Consider the following 25354-nt stretch of genomic DNA (forward strand, 5'->3'; position numbering starts at 1 on the left):
CGTGGTTTTTCTTTTTTACAATAACAGACAATGGCAAATTTTTATACGTATATGTGAGTGGAGTTCTGAGTTCAATGAAATTAATTTAAATGAAACACACACATCATTTGATCATTGTATGAAGTTATGCACTGTAACATGGATTACTAAATCACAAGTTAATTAAAATTGTTAAACTTTGTATGAAATATTTTAATTAGAAAATGACCTCAATATTCCATATAATTTTGAATAAATCATTAGCATTTTTCATTTTGGAAATAGACTGGGACAGCTCTGCTTATTGATGTCATAGCCAATGCATCATAATACATTCAGTACGTTAATGGTTGTGCATTTAATGCATTTTCCTAATTTTTATTTTATCAATTTTACTATTTAGTAGGCATCCAGTTGAAATTGTAAGGAGTAATTATACCTTAAGCTAGTTTCTAAATTTTTTCCATCAGTATTATGTAGATATATTTCTGGGGTACGAAATAATTTAGTAAATCTCGCAACCATCAATTTTAATTTACTGCACACCTCAAATATTCTTTTAAAATTTTACACATTTCCTCCCAGATAATTCCTGTATAATAATAATCTACCTGTTGTGAGATTGTTTTTCTTCTAATCATTCTTCAAACATCTTCAGAGATTAACATTTAAAGAGCCATCCGGGGTGTATTACAAATAAATTATTTCTTCATCCGGAAAACAAGTAATAATGTAATTTCTCTTCGAACATGTTGAGTTTTAAATAATACACAATATCAAACTGGTGGAGAAAGCGAGGAGGAAAGGGTGGTGAACTGTCAATCAAAATAGATGAGGGCGTGGTCAAGCCTCTCCCCAGTTTCGTACGCTTACCGCCAGGTGGCCAACTTTGCATCAAAATTTAACATTAAGTGGGCACGCTTAATCTTGAGCCGCTTTGTGGTAACCTCTTCCAGCAAAATTTCCCTTTTGACTAAATTTTCCCCATGCCTTCCGAAAATGTCTGCCATCTAGCGGGGGAAATACGTAATCAAGTATTTTCCCAATATATATATATTGCATTAATTCCTTTATTTTTTCAAAAAATTCTTCTGTTGGATGAACTCTCAAAATTCCCACAAATGCTAAGGAATTTCCCACTTGGACAAATTATGGCCGGTTTTTCCCACGAATATGAGAAATTTCCCACGAGTTACCATCACTGCGACTGAGAATTGGTGCGTTATGAAGCTAACAACCCCCTCCACTTAGCCCAGCAGGTTAGAGGGCGCTGCGGTGTATAGTCGCGTCTGGAAAAAATTGGCCTCATTACTTATGGAACGCACCTTGTATTTGAGACAATCGGATGACTCCATGGCATGCAAAATTAGTCATCTCGATGATCTAAATTGCATTAATTAACACGTACAAAAGCCGTAACTTAAGAATGTACACTCTGGATGCAATCCGATTTTGTTAATATTTCTTCGTCCAAAAAATCGCTAATGAGATAATAGTTATATTGTATAACTGCTCATGTATAATTCCTGTTTACATCTTAAATACAGTCGAATCCCGTTATAACGAACTCCAAGATACCGGAGAAATCACTTCGTTATAACGAATTTTCTTTATAAAGGAATTCCGTGTTTTTTTATTGTTTCTGTGTAAACTTATCTGAAAAGTGTTCGTTAAAACGAGATTTTCGCTATAACAGTATTCGTTAAAACGGGATTCGACTGAACAAAATTAATATATTAATTTATTCAATCGCCCTCTCACTTTTGCCGCACACACATTTACATAAATTTTGCTACATTCATACTCTATTTGAATTGGAATCTTGCAAAATTTCCTTACGGGTGCTGCTGCATAGTTATTTTTATAAATTCCTTTTGAATGTGTTTTAATTTGAAATATAATGATATATCAGCACCCTCGGAGGAATTTAATAATTTTTTGTTTATACATAATGATTCCAATGACTAATTTTTCTCGATAATTATAGTTCACAAGACTAGCTGATACCCGGCGACGCGTTGCCCGCATCGTAAAAAATGTATATATTATTAGTACTTAGTAGTAATATTATTATATATATTAATGTAATTATTTCTTAATCAAAATATTTCTGCATCAAGTAAGAAAAAATTACTTTCATTTTTAAATATTTTAATTAAAAACTTCAGGCAATCGCTTGTGGATACACAATATTTTTGTTTGTCCATCTGGTGTGTAGATGTACAAACTTTTAGGATTACCAACACGCGAACAGGCCACGTAAAGCCGTCCGTGTGAAAAACAGGGCTCAAGTAGGTTGATTCCTGCCACTGCTAGCAACTGGCTTTGCGCTTTGTTGATATTGATGATTGTGATTGTCATGGCAAAAGTAAATCGAATCGGGAACTGTAATCGCTTGAACGTGAATGGCATTTCTTCAGTGATAATTGGGATACTTGGAATGAAGACGTCTTCTCCTTCGGCACATCCAGTTAGAATCGTTGCTTCAATGATGTAAGCGTGCAATTTCTTCACGCAGAGTCTGTTGCTATTGCAGAGTATCGGTGTCTCCAAATTACTTAAAAGCATTATAGGTGCTCCGACTTTGAGGGCCAAGTTGTGTGGTGGCACACCCGGAATATCCAAAGAGTTTAGAAATTCTGCAGGATACAGAACTGTCTGCACTGTGTCTGTGACAGTGTCAACTGATTTGTAAGATGTGGAGTCTCCCGGAATAATTTTCAGGATTTTTCCGTTGACCTTGTTCACACTGCCATTTTTCGGTGCCAGAATCGCTCTCTCACAAAGCCACTCATGTTTTCGGTGATTTTGTTGAATGTTTGGGAAGACTTTGTCTGCAAGTTGTTGAACTGAATTTAACAACTGGCAAAATCCATTTGGGAACTTAATCAGTCCAGTGCTTGGGTCTACGGGAATTCGTCCATTGCCAAGTTTGATCAACTGATGTGAAAATGATAGCAGTGCTGAGTCATTTTGCAGTTGAACTCGCATGTTGGTGGATAACGATAACTTTTTAACTTCGTACCAAAGTGTTAACTTTGTGCCAGAGTTTTTTTAAATTGTAACTATACCTATACGATGGGCGGTTGATAAGATAAAGGCCGCATTATCACTTACAGGCCACCCTGTATATAGGCTAGCTGAAATACCCGCCTCTCATTTCTAGTTATTAGCCCATCTTGATATTGCATAGAGAATTTCTTAATTTCACCCGGGTTTTCTTCAATTACTGGGAGGATTGGAAAAGTGACAAACCGTTATAAAGGAATAAACTGTTATAATAACAGAATTAAAGGTGTGACGAACCATTGTAAAGGCATATATTCACGTCGGAAACGCATTGTTGGAAACCACGGTAACCAAAGTAAACGTTCCGAAAGTGATTGTTGAGGCCCCAAAACCATTGTTGCCCGACAGTTTTTTGCCCATTTCGGGCATTTGCCCAGCTCTGACGAACTTTTAAAGTAGCCTACGGTTCAATCCCGGACCTGTTTGGTATATATGCAAAATCTGGCTAAAACTGTAGATTTGTATAAAGAGCATACATGCATACATACTTTCACATTTATATATAAGATTTTAAAACACGAAGTGTTAGGACGAATTCTGACCAACTCCTTGTTTTATTGAATCAATCTCATTGAAATATATTCATATTTTGGTGCCATCAGAGGTTTGGGTCTATGAGGATGAAATTAATCTTTATACACTAACTGACTATAATTTACTCACGCGTTGTAGAAAGTACAGCTACTCCGGGGGAATTTTTGCTCACGCACACAAATCTCTTAAATCTTTAGAACTTGATGGCCTTTCAATGCTTACCGGTGGATTGATTATAATCCAAAAGATTCATCCTCAGACTTTTTCCTCTTAAACATAACTTTCATGTTTTCCAGCCTCTGGTTTATCAACTCAATGTATGCATTAAGTAAAAAACAAGAAAGAAAAAAATGCTGTCAAATAACGTATCCAACTTTTTGTTCAGAAAAATTTAGACAATTGCAAATGCATTGACACAGATGTAGCCTACATTATTGTATTCTGCATTGATTCATGTTCTAATATCGCATAAGCGTCACAGCACCTCCAACTCCCCGTTACATTTTTGCTTATTTTCACACCAATTGTATGTATCTTGCCACCAAATAAATTGTTATACTAAATTCACAATTACATTTCCCTCTTTCAGGGCCGTCTTAAGAGTATAATGGGCCCCCGGGCCAAATGCATTGACACAGATGTAGCCCACATTATTGTATTCTGCATTGATTCATGTTCTAATATCGCGTAAGCGTCACAGCACCTCCAACTCCCCGTTACATTTTTGTTATTTTCACACCAATTGTATGTATCTTGCCACCAAATAAATTGCTATACTAAATTCACAATTACATTTCCCTCTTTCAGGGCCGTCTTAAGAGTATCATGGGCCCCCGGGCCAAGTGGTTTTTCGGAGGCCCTATCTGGTAAATCCTAGAAAATTTCAACCAGATCTCATTTTTGTGAGGCCCCTCTTCTCTTGAGGCCCTCGGGCCCATGCGTTAAGACGGCACTGTTCTCTTTCCTTTCTCTTATTTTCTTTTGTTTTCTGTGTTATTTATTTTAAACTTATCTTTATAATACATATTTTTAATTTTGTTTCATTAATTATAATTTTTACATTAATCTATTTGTCAAGAATTCTAACTTATTGTAGTGATCTTAACATACACAAACATTTTGATTGTAACAACCAGTATGGGACTAATACCTCCTTGGTTGTTTTGTAGTTGTATATGAATGTTTTATTTTTCCTAATTATTTGGAATGAATTTGAAATTTGAAAAAGTAAATTTGAAATTTAAAAAAAAAAACGATGCAACGCATGTGGGGTTCTTACGCATTATCACCGGTAAAAGTGATTAATAAATTGAAGGAAATTATAATCAAATTCAACCAACGACGCTTGGGTATCAGTTATGCATAGTTACATAGTTCCTATTCCGGATCAAACAGCCGAGACTACGGCTTCAGCGTTCATCAACTGCTGGGTGTCCCGTTATGGCATTCCTGATGTCATCACAACTGACCGGGGCACGAATTTCGAATCTCATCTTTTCCAGCACTTGTCAAGACTACTCGGTGTTCAGCGAATTCGCACTACCTCTTACCATCCTCAAGCCAATGGGATGGTAGAGAGATTTCATCGAACCATGAAAAGTGCTCTGATGGCAGTAGACCCAGTGCATTGGAGCGAGGCTCTACCTTTGGTGTTGCTATCTCTTCGATCAACAGTTCGTGAAGATCTGCAATCATCACCATCTGAACTAGTTTTCGGAACTGTCCTCAGACTTCCCGGGGAACTCATCCAAAGTTCTGACCAACTGCCAGTTCCAGCACCTGTATTCGTCGAGAGGATTCGCCAACACATGTCCAAACTGCGACCAACACCAGCTTCTAACCATGCCAAACAAGCAGTATTCGTGTCAAAGGACTTGAAGGATTGTTCTCACGTCTTTCTACGAACTGATGCTGTGAGACGTCCATTGGTTCCGCCATATCAAGGACCATATCATGTCGTATCTAGAGACTCTAAAAATTTTTGCTTACTAATTAACAATAAGAAAGTTTATGTTTCTATTGATCGGGTAAAGCCCGCATATATCCAGCAAGAAGCCAACACGTCTCCCTTTCCCACATCTGGCCGCAAAATTAAGCCCGTAGTCCGTTTTCAGGCGGGCGTTTAATCTACGGGGGGAGTATTGTGGCGACGAATATTCCTTGAGATGGCAGTCGTGTCGCGCGCGCCCACTTCGGCTCTACTAGCTAAAACGCGCACACGTTTCTGACCGATGTTCTCGGATGTACTGTATAATATTGTAGAGTCTTCTTGTTGTTGTTGTAGCAGTCGGTCGCTTGATTCTCGCTCTCAAAAGTTTATTAAATAAATGTTAATTATTTGTTAACTGTTGACCATGTTATTACATCACGGAATAAAACATCAAATAGCTGAACCAACTAGCTAAATAGATAATAACCGGTTATTATGCATACTTACCAAGCATTGAGCTTGATAAATTTCCCGAAATTTATCACTTTTACCAGCGATTATGCATAGCACCCAAGCGTCGTTGGTGAATTTGAAGAATTTCCCTATAATAATCACTTCCACCGTTGTTTACGCATGATACCCAAACGCCGCGTCGTTGGTGAACATGATAAATCGTACGATGCATAATCTCCGGTAAAAGTGATAAAGTTAGGGAAATCTACCGAACTTAATGCTTGGTAAGTATGCATAATAACCGGTTATTATGTATAACAAAAGACATCGTATTTAGCTTAACATATATATATATTTCGGATATTTTCGCTGTGGCTTTCCTTTGGGCTCTTGCACAGATTTCCAGACTTCGCCAAATAATCAGCATCCTGAGTAAATACAAACACGAAGCGTACAAATATCGATGTACGAGAAGCTATTGGTCCAGGGCACTAATGCGATTTCGATTGTAGACATCATAAGAGCTCATCGAAATAAATTGTATGCATAATAACGCACCCGACACCGCCCAGTCCCCCCTCATCCGGGGCAATGGCTAACAGTGACAATGGTCGATAGAGCCTGCGCAGTGCACGGTATGAAATGATTTTGATTATAAAAGCTGTCAGATATGCAGTGGCAGAAAACAAACAAGCGCTTCTCTCACGCGTCTCATCAGCACCTCCTAGTGATAGAAGGCCTCTGCAGTGTTTGCCGTAAACGCCATTCAGACTACTTAGCAAGTTTGCCACATTTTGAAATACAGCACCCTATTTCATTTCTCCTTATTCTGGGATAGAATCTTCCTGATTGGCTCACAAATACTGCATAGTGATTGGATGTGGGGCATAGAAATCGCCAATTTTGGGCCCGATCATTTCTTTTCCGCACAACGATGTTACTGGCACGATCAGGGAATTTTGTCCCCTGAATATTCTAAGAGAAAATGGACTACTTATACTGACGTCACAAGCAGACTGCGGAGGCCTTCTATCTCTAGGAGGTGCTGGTCTCATTCGAAGATCGCAACACATTTAGTATGCAAGAAAGAATTACTCAGTGAAAAAGCAAAATTGATTATCAGAATAGACTTTGAGCCTGATATTTATTCATCCTTACATTACTATGTTCTTTATAAATGTATTAAAGCCTCGTTCACATGTGCAAGTTTGGGGGGTCGCTGTGGTGATAATTAGCGGCGTAGCAACTTTTTTCCCCTCGTAGGCTAAAAAAAAGGTGGGAGAGAAGCTCATAAAAGAAAAGCCCATCTTTCTTGGGGTGGATTGGTGGTCGACACCGACCTTCTCTCCCATAATCCTTTGCGCCGCGAAAACTACTGTAAGCTCCTTCGTCAGCCATCTTGAATCAGCCAGTTCCGGAAAGAAGAGGGGGGGGGGATTGCTGGCATAAACTAAACGTCCTGTGAATGGTTTGTAGCGAAAATCCCTGTTCCCGGGATGTTTTATTGCACATGTGAACGGGACTTTAAGTGAAAAACATAAAAAATAAGTGATTAAATACTGCATTAGTTTGTTTTTAAAATTAAGCTTGGGATTCACAAAATTTTTGCGGCAATGGGAGTTGTTGTAAAAGCTTTGGTGGTGATTAAATTGTTGATGGAAGCTCATATTTTTCGAATTAGGGCTGGGAACCGGTTAAAAATTTCAATTTTTGCGTCATTAATTGATCTTGGATAATCTACGAATTAGAATAAACAATAGATTTTGATGGGTTATTCACAGATGCATAGGGTGACCATACGTCCCGTATTTCTCAGGACAGTCCCGATTTTTTATATTTTTTTTCGGTTGTCCCGACTTTTTTGCAAAAATGACCCGGTTTTTCACGTATTTTCCACGAAGCCAACTTGACTTTTTATTCCTTAAATCAACGATTAAAATTATCTTTCCAACACAGAAATTACATTACGATAATTACGACTACAGACAAGAATATGAATCTCACACATTTTTGTCTTTTTTCTTTTAAATTCACTGCAATTTGAAGTTGTTCTTCATTTCCCGCGATTGGCGACTTTTCTCTGATTTTAGCTCGAGTTGGCGACTTTGCGTACTTTTGGCGTACGCAAAGGGGGATTTTTCCAGAGGATTTGTAAATTCGAGATCCTGGTCGTCTGTCACATTCTAGATGGCTAAATGCGGCCAATAGAGTGCTAAGGTTATAGGAATACTTTATAGGAATAAGTTATAGGAATGCCGCTGTGGTGGTCGAGTGGTTATAGTGATGGACTCGTGATGCGAGGATCCGGGTTCGAACCCCACAGTGGTGGTCGGCTGAAGTTGGTTTTCTGTGGTTCCCAACTTCAAGGCGCAAATGCGAGCCGATCTCCCCGTTAAAAAGTCTCGCCACAGAGAGCAACAGTCCTACAACGATAAATCATTCAATCATAACACTTCACTCATAGTTAGAAAAACTGGTGGCAGATGGCCGCACTACACATAAGAAGCATTACACAGAAACAAACTTTACGTCAGGTTGCACTACACGTACACGCACATTCCCGCATGTACCGATTCGCTTCCGAATACACTGGAATTATTAACCGCAATACTGGCCTTTTGTATCCTTCCCGTAGCATTGCTACGGGAAGTATGTGATGATATTATATCATTCATCAATTCCGACACTAACCACATCAGAGGCATCGAAAGGTCTATCCGACGGACTCGGAATAGTCAAGAGATGTATCAAACTTGTTACCGAAGCCCGAACTAAAGTATATAGACATGAGAAGTTTACGTGTACATCAGATCTAAGCTATTATCAAGATCAGTTATGACTGATTTCTCCGAAAAGTCATATTTTGAACGTGTTAATTTCGATCACTAGTTTTGAGATATATAATGTAAATTACACGCACACGCCTATTTTGGATGGTTGATTGGGTTGCGTGTGGGTGGAACTCGACGTGCAGCCACCTCCTTGTGATGAATTCTGGGTCGTTTTGTTGTAGCAAAACGGGCGAAAAGCTGCACAATGAAACTTGCAAAATTTGGTGAATTCCTGTTTTCCGAACACGCTGCGCAACCAATAAACATTGGAATATTAATTATGCTTTAATTTATTTTACTTTATTGAACCATAAAATAAGCGTAACAAACTTTTGCGTGTCAATCATAAAATTTTATCTAATACTAGCTATAATACCCGGCGCTGCCCTGGTTTTCTTCAATGAGGCTTTTTTGGATCACGTGATATCTCCCTCTCTTTTTCTTGAGGGACATACAAACCGTGTCCAAGTTAACCAATATGGCGACTTCCTGCGCGATTCATGAAATAAACAAATCTAGATTTACACAGAAATGTAGAAATGAATATATTTTTTTCTTTTTTCAAGGGGCGCTAGGTATTTCGATCCCCCCCTGAACTTCAAGTTATCCATCTGTCTGTTCCAGCTTCCAAAAATCCTTAGTTAAAGCTGTGGAATTTTTTCGATGCACTTTTCACGGGCTCATAACTAATTTTAAAATATCCTAACCCACATGAATTTATGCAAATAAATATCAAAAGAGACATTAATTTTCACACTTGAGAAGATATAAATGAAATCAATGATATTGCTCGAATATCCAACTCAAAAGTATAGGTTTGGCTAATTACTTCGTATTTAATCTCCTGGGCTTCGTATATCTCTAAGCGAACTGAATATTTCAGAAATCGAGAATTCAATACAATTTTTAAAATTATTGATGGGGCGGAAAATCCCACTAATTTCCGCATTTCTACAGTAAAATCGACAATTTTAGCACTGATTTCTATGAGGATCACCCTTTTCCTGACTCTCAAAGCGATGCTGATGATGATTATGACGTCTATTCAAAAAGCCTCATTACTGAGAGTATATTGAAAATGTGGCAAACCATTATAAAGGCATAAAACTATTATACATATGCTAACAGGATTAAAGAAGTGACAAACCGTTGTAAAGGCATATACACGTCTGAAACGCATTGCTGGGGAACCACGGTAACCAAAGTAAACGTTCGGAAAGTGATTGTTGAGGCCCAAAAACCATTGTTGCCGGACAGTTTTTTGCCCATTTGGGGCATTTGCCCTGGGCTGACGAAATTTTAAAGTATTTTTTTGGACCCACCCTAATGGACAACCTTCCTCTTCGCCAGCCAAAAAAAAACATTTGATGGGCCAGATATGCAGTATTTCTGCCGCTCGCTGGCCAGAAACGTTGTACGTAAAGGATGGCCGCATGACCTGTATTTTACGAGATATTTCCGTAATTTCGGCATCCCCTTTTTTCCAGCCAATTGGACTCCAATTGGCAACATCACTATAGCTTTGACAACTTTTTTCATGTTATCCCGTATTTTATGAAATACGGGCCAGCCTAGGTATTCATCTTGTTGGGTCTGTTAACAAAAGTCTGCGTGGCAGACCGAATGAAACCTCTTGGAAGGCCTCATTTGGCCCGCGGGCCGGAGGTTATGCACTCCTGTGATGTAGAAAGGCATAAAACAAAAAACCACTATAAAATTGGACAAGGAAATAAAAAATCCTTTTCCAAACACTGACACTTGACAGTCCCGTCATTTGGGGGAGGGGGGCGTTGCCCCAATTGGCTTTTCATATAAAGCAGCGGTTCTCAACCTATTTTGACTCGCGGAGCTTTTTCCAACGTATAATTTCTATGGCGGAGTCCCGTTTGGCTGGAGGAGTCTTTTTTTGCATACAACTTATATGGGGTGGAAACCCTTCAGACCTTTTTTTAAATTTATTAATCAAATTTACTGATTTTAGCTGCTGCGGTGCCCCTGGGAAGTTCACACGGAGCCCCAAGGGCTCCCCGGAGCACCGGTTGAGAACCGCTGATGTAGAGAGTCCTTAAACAATCCGTAATCAACATCGACATGATAGTTACGAATTACTTTTATACGGTCAGGTTTACGGAAACTTCGCCCCAGACGTTACCGATATCTCGCCTTCCCTGACCGAATGAGTTACCAAGTGAGTGACCGTCACTCACTTTGATTGTTCATGCGCTCACTCACTCATACAGTCAGTAAGGGTGTGGCATTCATCGGCAGCGTTTAAACTATGGTGACAATTTTCGGATGGGTTAAAAACCTGAATTTACCTAATCCGTGTGTCAATATCCTATATCCAAAAATCGTTACTATAGTTTCCTTAAACCTTGCCGGTAACTACCAATCTAACAATCAATTACCCATACGGTCACTTATTTGGTCACTCGTACGGTCATTCGCTTGGTAACTCACACGACCACTCATTTGGTCAGGCTCTTGATCATTTATGTGGTCACTCAATCACACATTCAATCACGCACTCATACGGCCACTCGCTTGGTAACTCACACGACCACTCATTTGGTCAGGTTCTTGGTCATTTATGCGGTCACTCCCTCATACATTCAATCACGCACTCATACGGTCACTCGCTTTGTAACTCACACGACCACTCATTTGGTCAGGTTTTTGGTCATTTATGCGGTCACTCACTCACACATTCAATCACGCACTCATACGGTCACTCACTCATACGGTCACTCATTCATACGGTCACTCACTCATACGGTTACTCACTTAATCACTTGGCAACTCGCTTGGTCACTCTCTTGCTCATTAATGCCGTCACTCGCTCAACAGTCAATCACTCACTCACTTGGTCACTCACTCCTCATACGGTCACTTTCTTGGTCATTCATGCGGTCACTCACTCACACAGTCAATCACTGACTCACTCACTCATACGGCCACACTCCAACTCATACGGTTACTCACTTAATCACTTGGTCCCTCACGCAGTCGATCAGGGCAGGTGAAATATCCGTACGTCGTTTTTTCGCGGTGCCGGTGTTAGCCGTGACAAAGGCCATACGCATCACATCAGATCGTTCTTATTCATGAGCGAGCTTCGTGAATCATTCAGGTTTATAGTGTCTGAGAGAAAAGACGGAAACGCTCGCACGAAAATATGGCGTTCAAGGGCCTGGAACTTCTCCACCGGGTCATAAAAGACGATCTGAAACGTAAGAGCGACTGCTTAGTCGCCGCCGTCCACGTGCTGTTGGTCAACAAGGGTCTTCGTTGCGTCGGTGCCGGTGACGACGGTCGCGCTGAAACCGACGGGGGAGATGACCGCGAGGAAGCGTCCGAACTGCTCCCCGAGAAATGGAACGACGTCCAAGATGTCTACACCCTGAGGTACGTGTCAAGCTCGAATACGCCGTACCTGCTGAAAATCCTCAACTCGGGAAAGTCGGCGCTGATCGTGAACCTGGTCAATGTCAATTCGAGCCGTTGTGCTGGATTGATGGTCGACGTCGGGAAGCACGTATCCGACAACTACAAGGAATTCCCGGGAAACTACACTGACATGGAATCTTTGTACAGACGTTTTCAAAGCGACGTCGCCTCCGAGGTGCAGATCGACTGCCGCGGCACCAGCGGTGCTGGAGGGCACCCGAAGATGAAGGAGGAGGACGACGACGACAGCACTCGCTCCTATGAGTCCGAAATAATCAACAGAATGGTCGGAATGGGTACAGGTGGCCGCACAGACACCCCTCGGCCCGCCGAGGCGCGTCCACCGTTGATAGGATCCCGGGATCTGCGCGGACCAACTGCAGCGGGACCGTACGGTTTGAAGATGCCTTGGATGGAGAACGAGGACCCGTCGCTTGTTCTGCCGGTGGGTTCGCGGGACTTGGATCCTCTGGGGTTCCTCGGAGGAGGAACGGGAGGTGGCATGCTGATGGACCCGTCGCTGGTTAGAGATCCCGCCGTGTTCGGTGGACCCGGGGGAAGAGGAATGATGCCGAGGGGTGCCGTACCGCCAGGAGCGAGGTTCGATCCCATTGGGCCTGTCTTTCCCGGAAGGAGTGGTTCGACGGGGCCGAATCCAGATCATCTCCGGCCGCCACCGGAATTGGGAGACGATTCTGACTATTTTTCGTAAACTTTTTTCCTCCATGAGAAAACAAATTGCACCGGCGCCAATTTGTTTTTCGTTGTAATTGCGTTCCGTATTTTGCCCTATCTAATGAGATATTTTTTGTTGTTCACTGAATTGGTTATTTTCATGGGAAAAACAAAACAAAAAAAAAACCATGTTTGTGTTCACCCGGTGCTCAGGTGCTCATTACCATGGCCTTTAATTAAATTATTGAATCATGCTCACGTCCTTTGTTATTATTTTTTCCATTCGTTAACATTACTAGAACCAAGTTGGATTGAGATCCATTTGCGCAGAGGTGCCGACATGAAGAAAACACATTCAGGAAGGAGGCTGTGAGAAAATCATTATTCATCCCGTATATACGGGACTCAAGCTCGTACGCAGGAAACGGAATGGTGTGTCGCATTGTATATTCATGAATTATTGGGCGGGGGGGGGGGCGGCTTATACCCTCTCATAAAATGTATTAAAGGTAGAGCTCAAATACCCTCAGCCTCCAATGTTCCAGCGTCTATAACACTACTAGAAAAAAAATTTCAACAAGCACGTAATAATGGGACTGCGGACAAATCAGTGCTCTGTCATGAAATCGTGATCTTAATGGTAAATGAGTGCCATGGACTCCCGGTGTAAATAAGATGAAAATCGCGGAACCCTTTCTCCGAATAATACAGTCAAACCTCGTTAATGAGTCACTCTTGGGAGAGTAAAAATATGACTTAGTAAGCGGAGTGACTCGTTAACCGGAGTAAGCCATAGCTGTGCAAATTCCTACCTGAGGACAATTGGGACTTCCAAAAAGTGGCCCGATAGGCGCAGTGACGTGTTAACCGGATGACGCACTAACAAGGTTTGACTGTACTCGGTATATAGTAGACTGAAGACTATGCATCACATCAAGGGTGTTGTTCTACTTTTCGGAGAGCGCGGGCCGCCTTCGTACACTGCTCGACACGTCAGCAGGTAGTCCATATTTCCTTCACAATATTCAGGGGGAAAAAATTCCGCTGCTCGTGCCAGTATCATCGTTGTGCTGAAAAGAAATGGTCGGGCTCATAATTGGCTATATCTATACCCCACATCCAATTACTATGCGGTATTTGCGAGCCAACCAGGAAGATTCTACGCCAAAATAAGAAGAAACGAAATGGAATGCTGAGGTTCAAAATGTTGAAAACGATGAACTTGGCAACCCGTGCGGAAGCCCTATATCTCTAGGAGGTGCTGGACAAGGCCACTACAGTCGCTTGAAAACAGGTCACGGGCCACCGAATCAAGTGGTCCGGGATAGAACTGCGTGCCACTTAAGTAATCTGGAAATGTGCCGCAAGCCACGTAAGTGCTCTGGAACTGTACCACGGGTAACTTTGATGATCTGTAAATGTGCCGTGAGTCACTCAAGTCATCAGTAAATCGGTCATGGGTCACTTAAGTGATCTTGGAATGTGACTTCAGAGATCTGGAACAGCACTGCAAGTCACTTAAGTGATCAGTAAATGTGCCCCCCCCGTCACTCAAATGATCGGAAAATATGCGTTGGGTTACTCAAATGGTCCGCAAATCTGTCGTGGGAAATTTTGATAATCTATAAATGTGTCACAACCACGTAAGTGCTCTGGAACTGTGCCACGGGTAACTTTGGCGATCTGTAAATGAGTCAGAGTTACGCAAGTGGTCAGTAAGTCTGTCGAGGGTCACACTGAAGTTATCAGGGAATGTGACGTGAGAAACTTCAGTGATTTGAAACAGCACTACGGATCACACGAATGACCAAGAGTCACTCAAATGACCGGCAAATGTGCCGTGAACCGCTTGACGGGGATTATTAGTGAATCTGTACGACCCATATCGGAATCCTCAGAGAATAAAGTTGGGACCAGTTGCTCAAGGTGGTAATTTGATTTGAAAGACCTATCTCGGAATCCCCCCCCCCCCCCTGCGAATCAAGTTTAGGTAGTAACCCATATCTCCAAAAGCTCTAGTTGTTAGTGGGTTTGTACGACTCACCTCTGAACCCTCTGAGAATAAGGTTTGGGTCAACCCATAGGTTGACCCAAAACCTTTGGCTCTAAGTGGATTTTTACGAACCATTTCGGAATCGACCCTGCAAATTAAATTTTGGTAGTAACCAATTGCTCAATAATCCCTGGCTACAAGGGGATTTGTGTGGCATCTTTCGGAAAGCCTCCTGCGAATCATGTTTGTTTCGTGACAAATTGGTCAGAAACCCTTGGCTGTAAGCGAATTTGTACGACTAGTCTCGGAAACCCCAGCGAATCAAATTTAGGTCGTGACCTACACCTTAGGAATCCCTGGCTGTAAGGAGATTTGTGTGTTTCTTCTTGAAACCCTTCCTCCTCCCCCCCACCCCTCGACAACCAAGTTTGGATCATGACCCGTAGCTTGAAAATTCCTTGGCTGAGATTGGACTCATATGACTCATCAAGTTTGGGTCGTGATCCACAGCTCAAGAATCCCTGACTGTAAGGAGAGGTGTATGATCCATTGTTCTCGGAAAACCCGAATCAAGTTTGCGTCGGGATCTATAGCTCAACAGTCCTCGGCTGTAAGTGGATTTGAACGACCCATCTTGGAATCCCCCTGTTAATCAAGTTTGGGTCGTGGTCGATTGCTCAAAGACATCAGTTTTTAGTGGATTAAAACTCAAGAATTCTTGACTATAAGTGGATTAGTATGATTTATCTCGGAATCCCCTGCGAATCAAGTTTGTGTGTGTGTGTGTGTCTCGGGACATAACGCTCAAGAACCCTCGGCTGTAAATGATCAAGGCGATCGAAGCCCCTGCGATCCAAAATAAGCACGAAAAAAAAAAAAAAATGTCTGAAGCAATTTTTGCTGCGAAACAGTGAATATCTTCGTCAACGAATATTTATTGAGACCGAATTTTCAGGCGAAGGTGAACCGAATGCACGTCCAAATGTGTCGGAAATCATCGCCGAAGATCCGAAGATCGATCCCGTGCTAGTCACGTCGAATCGTCTCTATGTCATCAGCCATGCGAAGATTTCGCTCGCTGTCTGGGACGCCGTTTTCTTCCAGGAATGTTCCTGAGGGTTCGTGGAGCCGGGCTGCGATCCATTCTCGGGGGTCGTCTCGTCAATCGTCGTCGTCGGAACTTCTTGCCCATCCTCGACAGGGATTTCCGGATCTGCTTCGATCTTGTTGCCACCGTCACCAGCTCCGTCACCCGCCTCCTGCAATTCATGCCGGTAAACCAGAGCTCTCTTACGTAACCTAATACTATTTAACAGCGCATGCACCTCGTACACATTCCCGTAAGAGATTTCTAAGGCCGTGCACATAGTCAGGCGACCACGAAGTACGGGAGTGAGTAATAGAGACTTGATGAAAGAAATTGTATTGCTTTGTTCTACAACGCACACTCTCGCGGAGCGACACAACGAGGAAGAAGGGGCCACTCAACGAGGTACGGGAGTTGAGCAAACTTGTTTGTTTTCATCTCGATTTGCTGACTTTGACTATCTGTCCCCGTTTCTCTCATTTTCTCTTTGATTCTTCTGAAGAGGGGATCAGCATCATCATCACAACCTTACATTTCAGAAACTCCTTCGGCAATTTTCCCTATCCTCCTCCTCTTTTACTGTGTGCGACATCTTTTCCTCCACCCCTATGCATTGCTTTCTTCCCAGTCACAAATTCTTGGAATTCGTACCTCTTCGCTTCACTATGAACGCAGCCTAATTGGTACACGCCGAGTGGTTTACGGAAATTTTTCATCCCTGGCATCTAGTGTGGATATACTCGTACTCACTTGTCCACACGTACGGTCACTGATAGTGCCCCTCGCACACTCACTGTTCCACAAATACAGTCACTTGGCCACTTATACGGTCAGTCCCTCATTCATGCAGTCGCTCACTTGATCGTTGATATGCTCATTCACTCAACCACAGTCACTCATACTCACTCGGTTAATCATACGAGAACTCCCTTGATCACTCCAGGATCTTTCACTCACCCATACGGTCACTCTCTCACTCATTTGGCTACTCATACGGCCACTCTAAGATCTTTCACTCACTCATACAGTCTCACTCACCCTCACATTTTTCTACACATACGTACGCTCGCCCACTCACTTGTTCTCTCACGCGGTCGGTCACTTACCTCATCACTCGTGTGGTCGTTCAAGCACACATACAGTCACTCACACTCACTTACTCACAAGGTCGCTGACTTTGTACCCGGAGCAAAATTTCCGGATCCCATGGGTGGCCCTAACACATTTATGTTGTCGGAATTGTGCTTGTTTTATGCTTTTGTTTTAGCTGTCATCTGTGTTGCATATTTCGAAGTAAATATAATAAATTCTTGAACTTGTCATGTTATGAAATTATCGTTTTGTAGATCCGCCTGCTCTCTGCGGAGAGACGTTTTTGAATGGGCTCGCATTCACGCATCAAAATTGGAAATCCCCAGAAAACCAACTTCAACGTAACCTGCATTACATGAGTTGTGAAAATGTCTGTATGAGTCGTGTTTCGTTTTAGGAATTGAAACCTATTTTTAATCATCCTGTCAATTTAACCGGAAAAATCACTCAACGTGTTCCCAGCATTTTTCATCTCGCTTTACCCCCCAAAAATGCACGACACCCCGGGTTAACTACCCAGGGTTATACCAGCACCTCCTAGAGATAGACGGCTCCCCGCACGTTGCCCGTGACGTCAACAGGTAGTTAATTTTCCCTCAGAATATTCAGGGGGGGGGGAAATTCCCTGCTCATGCCAGTATCATCGCTGTAACGTCCAAGTGGCGTGGTGGTAAGATCGTAGGTGTAAGCAGAATTTTCTCGAGGGGCGGAGGGGGGGGTTAATTTCTTTTTTTCTCAAGGGTGGATTTACGTTTTTTTCACGTTTTTTCCCTGCAAAATAACACTATAAAGGCTTGGGGGGGGGGCTAGAACTCCAAATCCCCCCCCCCCCTTGCGTACGCCAATGGGTAAGATGCTCGTCTCCCAGGTTCGAACCCAATGGAGGATATAGATAAGATATTTTTCCTAACGAACTTGAGGCGACCACCGATAGACGGCGCCTCGGTTGAGCCGACTCGAGACAGATATAATTCCAATTATCTTTTAAACTTTCTAATAATTTTTAATAATCTTTATTGTCTTCATTTTGAATTTGGTGTAGCTTTTAATAAAATCGCCACTGCTACACGAAGGGCTCACCCAAGCCACCAAGCCTAGAAAGTTAGACGTGTCCAGGACCTGGCCTGGCCATGGTAGAGAGCTCAACCCAACCACTAAGCCAAAAAGAGAATACGTGGTCCAGCACCTGGCCTAGCCACGGTAAACAACAAAAGGCTCACTGGAGCTACAAAAGCCATAGGCATAAATGTTGTTTTGTATATTTTCAAATCTGTGTCTACTTTTTTTTATGTGCATAATAAAGCACTCGACACCACCCAGCCCCTCATCTCGGACAATGGCTGAAATTTGCAATGGTCGATAGAACCTAGGCGGTGCACGGTATGAAGTGGAAATGGAAATACAGCCGAATCCCGTTATAACGAACTCCAAGAGACCGGAAAAATCACTTCGTTAAATCGAAATTTCGTTATAAAGGAATTCCAGGTCTCTGCATTGTTCCGATGTAAACTTACCTGGGGAGGGGGGATTAGAAAAATGTACGTTAAAACGAGATTTTTTCGCTATAACGGTATTCGTTAAAACGGGATTCGATTGTAGCTTGTAAAAGTCTTGGACTTCATTATTGGAAATACAGTTGAATCCTGTTATAACGAACTCAAAGAGACCAGAAAAATCACTTCGTTAAATCGAAATTTCGTTATAAAGGAATTCCAGGTCTCTGCATTGTTCCGATGTAAACTTACCTGGGGGATTATTAAAGTGTTCGTTAAAACGAGATTTTCACTATAGCGGTATTCGTTAAAACAAGATTTTCGCTATAACAGTATACTTTGAAACGGGATTCGGCTGTAGCTTTTAAAAGCCTTGGATTTCATTATTGCAAATACAGTCGAATCCCGTTATAACGGACTCCCACAGACCGGAAAAATAACTTCGTTAAATCGAAATTTCGTTATAAAGGAATTCCAGGTTTCTGGCATTGTTCCGATGCAAACTTACCAGGGGGGGGGGATTAGAAAAGTGTTCGTTAAAACGAGATTTCTTCGCTATAACGGTGTTCGTTAAAACGGGATTCGACTGTACAAGCAACATAAAAACACGGAAAGCAATACTAAATTTCTCTCAAAAAATCCTAGTATACAATCCTTGAAGTTATAATTATTCTGTGTGATATATCACAAAACAGACATGCATATTGCATGGCTAAAATCCATCTCTTAGCTTAGGGGCCATTCAAGTATTACGTAAGCAGATTTTCAGCCATTTTTGACCCCGCTCCCCCCCTTCCTCAGCAAAAGTCAGCAAAACACTGACCCCCCCCCCTTCCCCCACCCCCGTCAGCAAAATTTCGTCAGCAGCTTAAAATATTTCATATCTTCAAAAAGGTGTGGTTGATGGCGTAAGGAACCTTCAAACCCCCCCTTTGTCATCAAAAGTCAGCAAATTCGAAACCCCTTCCCCCTCCCCGATGCTGACGTAATACTTGAATGACCCCTTATAAAAGATTATAAAATACCACAGGCACATACCTGTGGTAACACCACGAACGAGAGATCCCTCACTTAAAACGGTAAAATAAGCAACTGAAATGTAAAAAAATCAAGCACTTTTCGTGTGCCGATGCAGCACCTCCTAGAGATAGAAGGCCTCCGCAGTCTGCTCGTGAAGTCAGTAAGTAGTCCTTTTTCCCTCAGAATATTCAGAAAATTCCCTGCCATCGTTATGAGGAAAAGAAATGATCGGACTCAGAATTGGCGATTTGTACGCTCCACATCCAATCACTATGCGGTATTTGGGAGCCAATCAGGAAGATTCTACGCCAAAATAAGAAGAAACGAAATAAGATGCTGTGTTTCAAAATGCGGCAAAGTTGCTAGGTAGTGCGAATGACGTTTATGGCAAACAGTGCAGAGGCCTTCCATCTGTAGGAGTTCGCTGGCTGATGTCGTCTGCTAAAAAAAAATTGTTTGAGCAGTGACGTCACGGTTAAGCAGGCCACGCCCACTGAGCCAAGACGGCAAGCGCGACTTCTGAAAGGGTCGAACAGCTCTTACTCTACAGCTCTGTTAAGAGAACCACGGTTCCAGTTTTAATGCGTAAGTAATATTGAAACAGTGATAAAAAAAAGGAAGAAGAAATAGCCTTATTGTTATTACTCTGTTGATTCTTACCGGAGGAGGTTGATGCAGTCCCGTCCCTTGTTGTCCTTGGGACTGCTGTCCGCTGAATGCCGAGGAAACGTGCATCGCCGACTTGCAGTTCGAACACAACATCGCGTGGATCGATTCTGAGTCGCTTTTCGAACCCGCCACGCTCATGAAGTCGTCCTCGCTCTCGAATTGGTCGTCCATCTCCAACACCGGTGGGTCGTCCATCTCCAACACCGGTGGGTCGTCCACCTCCAACGCTGGTGGACCCTGGTCCAAGACGTCTGGTTCCTCTTCATGGAGAGCTTGGGTTTCGTGGACCAGATCGAGAATTCCTTCCTATTTACAAACGAAGGTCCATTTGCAATTGACTCGGTTCCCAATATTGCCAAGTCAAATTTTGACACAGAAAGAAGCGCGTTGCATTTTCACCGCGTTTTCACCGGACGGCAACAGTGTGCAATGAAGTCACGAACCTGGTTATGAGACCTGGTAAAGCAAGGGGGTGCTCATACTTTCGGGGGAGTGTGGCGCCACACCATTGGTTTTGAAATCTGTCGCGGGGGGCCACTTGGGATAACTGCAAATATGTACATCTGGGGTCACACTCAGGTGATTTGTGAATGTGCCGAGGTGTCACTTGAGTCATTTGGAAATGTGATACGAGTAACTCTGGTTATCTCAGTCTGCCGAGGGGCCACTTGAGTTATCTAGAAATGTGCCGCGATTCGCTCAGGTCATCTGAAAGTTTGCCGTGGGTCCCCATGAGCGATCCGAAAATGGCAATCTAGGTGACCGACTTCACCACACACCAGCCATATCGCTATACTGCAATTTACTGCCATTAAAGAGTCGGGGTGAAAACGAAATCACCATTTATTTGTGGTTGCCTCAAGTAATGGGAAATGTTCTATATTCTTGTGCCGGTTCGAAACTGACCACCTGAAGGCAACCTTCACTGCAGTAGAGGAGCATCTTAGCACCACGCCACTCGGGCTTAGCGATCTAAGTGATCTGGAAATGTGACAAGAGCCACTTAAAAAGTGATCTATAAAAATGCAGTCGGCCGCTTAAGTGAATATGCGTCGTGGGCCACTTGAGTGATCCAGAAATTTGTTCCGAGCAACTCAAGCGATCTCGAAGTGTGGCCACTCGAGTGATTTTGCCACTAGCCATTTAAGTGATCCGCAAAAACTACCGCCTGCCACTTAAATGAACTGGAGGTGTGCCGCGGATCGCTTAAGTGATTTGTGAATGTGCTTGGGGTCGCTTAAGTGATTTGGATATGCACCGTTGGAAACTTAAATTATCTGAAACGTGCCGTGAGCCACTCAAGTAATTTGGAAAGGTGATAGGAGCCACTCAAGTGATTTCATATTCTTCGGTGGTCCACTTGAGTGGTTTGGTTACACGTTGTGGTCCACATCAAATGCCTCCAAGAACCACATTTGGACCGCGGGCCATGGGTTGATCATGTATGAAATAGACTAAATATCTAAGTGACGTGGGTCAACTAAGCCATCTAGAAATGTGCCGCGAGTCGCTCAGTTATGTTAGCTAGCCACTTAAGTAATCTGCAAAGGTAACGAGTACCACCTGCCACGTAAATGAACTGTGACTATATCGCGGGTAGCTCAAGTGAGTTGTAAATGTTCTTGGGGGGGGGGGGGGGGGTGGCAGGCATAAGTGGTCTTGATAAGCACCGTTGACGACTTAAACTATCTGGAAACGTGCCGCGATCCACTCAAGTGATTTGATTCCCTTCGTGGTCCACTTGAGTGGTTTGGTTACACATTGTGGTCCACATCAGATGACCACATTTGGCCAGCGGGCCATGAGTTGAGCACGTATGAAGTGCTACACTAAATATTATATGGTTAATGTTGGAACCGAAACGGGGTCTCACCTCTTGCTGCTGTAGCAAGTCGTCGAGGACACCCTGACTTCTGGTGGTGATGCTGCCTGTACGGTAGTAGTTGAACTTGATCCTGTCTGTTGGCTTTTTCGCTAGAATAAAAGTTTGGATATACGGTCAAACTTCTGAATAATAAAGAACAGAGTCATTGTATAGGGTCTAGGTTTTCGCCTGTCCCCCCTGCGAGTTGTGATATGCAACATAAAGAGTGAGAACCACTCAGGCGCTGTCTGAACCAGCGGTTCTCAATCTGAGGCCATATGGCACCCCTTGTGGTCCTGGGATATTCCTAAGGGAGCCAAGGGTGAAAATCGAGATAGGGGGAGTTCCGTAAAAAAAAAAAACAAATCAGATGTGAAGAAGTAAAGCTTTCAATTGAAAATGAAATGCAGTCGAATCCCGTTATAACGAACTCTGAGAGACCGGAGAAATCACGTGGTTATAACGCAATTTCGTTATAAAAAAATTCCAGGCTTTTGTATTGTTCCTATGTAAGCTTATCTGGAGGGATTAGAAAAGTGTTCGTTAAAACGAGTTTTTTTTTCCCGCTATAACGGTATTCGTCAAAACGGGATTCGACGGTACGATGGGAGGAAAAGTGTTGTTACTACTAGCCCGGATTATATGCAAATGAATAACTGTATAATAAATGTGTACAAATGAATGAGTGTAGTAAGAAAAGTGTATATGTGCAATATGTGTGAATTTTTTGAGCACATTTATACTCTCAGTGATTCCCAACGTGGGCGTTAACGCCCCCTCGGGGGCGATGGAATGCTCCAGGGGGCGGTGTAAGCTACGGGTATAACATGGGGTCCTATGGATTAGATTGCGTTGGGGTTCAATGGGACAAAAAAGTTTGGGAAAATATGGGTTAGACGATACTTCAGTGATTTTAATATGCGTATTTTTCATTTCACGTATACACATTTCAATATACATTCTCTTTAGGGCGTATTGAAGGATTTTTGAAATACATTTTGTGTTTCATGCTCATTTCGGCATTTTTAAATGCATGCTTCAGAGTTTTTTAGTGCATATTTTGCCACTTTCTGAGTGCATAGTAATTACTTTCAGAATAAAGCAGAATCACCCATAGCACCCAAGCAGCACAGTCTTAATGCATGGGGAGCCTACCCAGGCATAGCTCGGAAGCACCTCACGATGACCAGTCCTTACCGAGATTCAGTATGTAAACTGTCAGGCAGGTATTTTTTTAGCCAGGTAAAGGGACCATTAAAAAATCACTTTGCCGGGGGGCTCACCATGCTCTTAAGGCGGTCCTAGAACCAAGACCATCTAAATTCATGGGCTTATCCGGGCATAGGGGTGGGGGGGGGAGCGTGATGATATCTAGTATCATGATTTTCGAGAATAAGTATGTATGTAAATATGTAAGCTGTAACTTTCAGCTAAGTATTGGGGAGCCCCAGAACATCATTCTTCCTGGGAGGCCATGATGATGATGAAATAGTCCTGCATTGAACCAGGACAAGAGAAACTGTAGCCCCAGGGACAATTTTAGACAATTGCCGGGTCAACTGGGCTGGTCATTTCGTAAAGTGGCCAACTTCAGGATTTGGCAGTAACCTATATACAGTAGAACCTCTCCCCTAACGGATACTCCTCGGTCCTGTGGAATAGGGCTTTGATGTATTTGACTCCCCGTTAGCGGATATTCTCAATAGCGAACAGTAAAATAACTCGAGCTCTTAATTTTTTTGCAAACTCTAATTTATTCATTTTTATTCAAAAATCGAGAATCTAACATGTTTCAACGGTGATTATTTATCACCTAAAATCGTATTTGTAAATATGTATCCCATGAGAGCCGTCAATTAATTACTTGATTTACTGAACATAATTGCGATCCGGGATTGCGATTCCGAATGGAAATGTTGGCTTTGTTTGCACATGTTGATCCGTGTGAAGAAAGCCAACACCGCAAGAATGGTAAAGGTTTTTATGCTTTTATCCTGTTCAACACTTGTTTTAATTTAATTCAATTTTTAATGCAAAACACGTGCAGTGCATGTTATATCATGTACGGGTAGAAATAATTACTTGGTTTAATAAAAATAAATTTCATATTTATCAAACTTTCCATTTTTGTTTGGGAATTATGCATAATCGCCGGTAAAAGAGATAAATGTAGTAAAATTTAATCAAACTTTATGGGGTAAATCGGAAATTATGTGCACAACCACAACACCCCGGTTTGTTTACTTTTGCGGCAACTTATGCATTTTAATAGCAAAATTTAGAAGAATCATTGCAACCGAAGCCAAACGTCGTGAAAGTCGTATAAACGAGGTTCGACCATACATCTTAACTCCCCCATCAGCGGACAAAATTTATGGGCAAGCTGGTGTCCGTTATCGAGAGGTTTCCAACGTATTTCTATAGTTTTTCTTGCACCCCTCCCCCCCCTCCTCGAGGCGGCCTGCTGATGACGTGCATACCCGGGCTGTAAGCAGCTGCCCAATGCAACCTCAATTTTGTGTCTTCAGGCCCGCTGCCGGCCTTTCGGTGTACTTCGTGCTCCGGGGGTCGCATAACTCTTCCACAATGGCCCAAACCCTTTGGGTAACCTGCTTATATAAAAGAGCAGAGGGGGGGAGGATGGTCGGTTTCGGGTCTAAAGGGGACCACAGACGAAATAAAAAGGTTAAGAAACACTGGTCTGAACTATCGGCTGGATATGCTTACTTCATGAACATGAAATTCTGGTGGGAAAGAACGATAACTTACCGACAGGTTTCTTCTTCTTCGTCACTTTCGGCATGTTTCCCGTAAAATCAGCTGAAATGAAGTGCTAAAATTTCTGAGACGAGGACGAGCAGGAAAGCCAATTTAACTGCTTATAACCAAATCTAGGCAGAGATTACGTGTGTGTGTGGTTTTTTTTTTCAATTGTTTCCTGCTTGTAGAGCTCAATTACTTACCAACAGTCATCGAACTGGACAATGCATCAATATTGTTGTAACGTATCTTCCATGTAACCACGTGTTTTGACAATAATGATTACTGTGTTTCAAAAGAAGAGTTTTGAAGAACCCTATATGAGCCTTGCTCAGATGCGGCGGATTATATTGTTCCCCGATAACAACTTACACCGCATACATACTAAGAAGACTGGAAGTGCGCGTCTGAGTGATGGGAGCGATGACGAATTCAAACCGGCAAGAGCCCCAGGGATT

The 25354-nt window shown here is 42.5% G+C and overlaps 1 protein-coding gene across 1 annotated transcript; it reads left to right on the forward strand.

Moving 5' to 3' along the window:
- Nucleotides 1–11971: 11971 nt before the first annotated feature.
- On the forward strand, nucleotides 11972–12955 carry LOC149063779 (proteasome inhibitor PI31 subunit-like). Its single transcript, XM_089255594.1, has one exon. The coding sequence runs from the start codon at nucleotides 11972–11974 to the stop codon at nucleotides 12953–12955; it is 984 nt and encodes a 327-aa protein (XP_089111720.1).
- The last annotated feature ends 12399 nt before the right edge of the window (nucleotides 12956–25354 follow it).

Source organism: Pholcus phalangioides, unplaced genomic scaffold (genome assembly GCF_987345545.1).
Source record: "Pholcus phalangioides strain wild (caught in Gottingen) unplaced genomic scaffold, Ppha-v1.0 ptg000043l_1, whole genome shotgun sequence".
NCBI classification, from domain to species: domain Eukaryota; kingdom Metazoa; phylum Arthropoda; class Arachnida; order Araneae; family Pholcidae; genus Pholcus; species Pholcus phalangioides.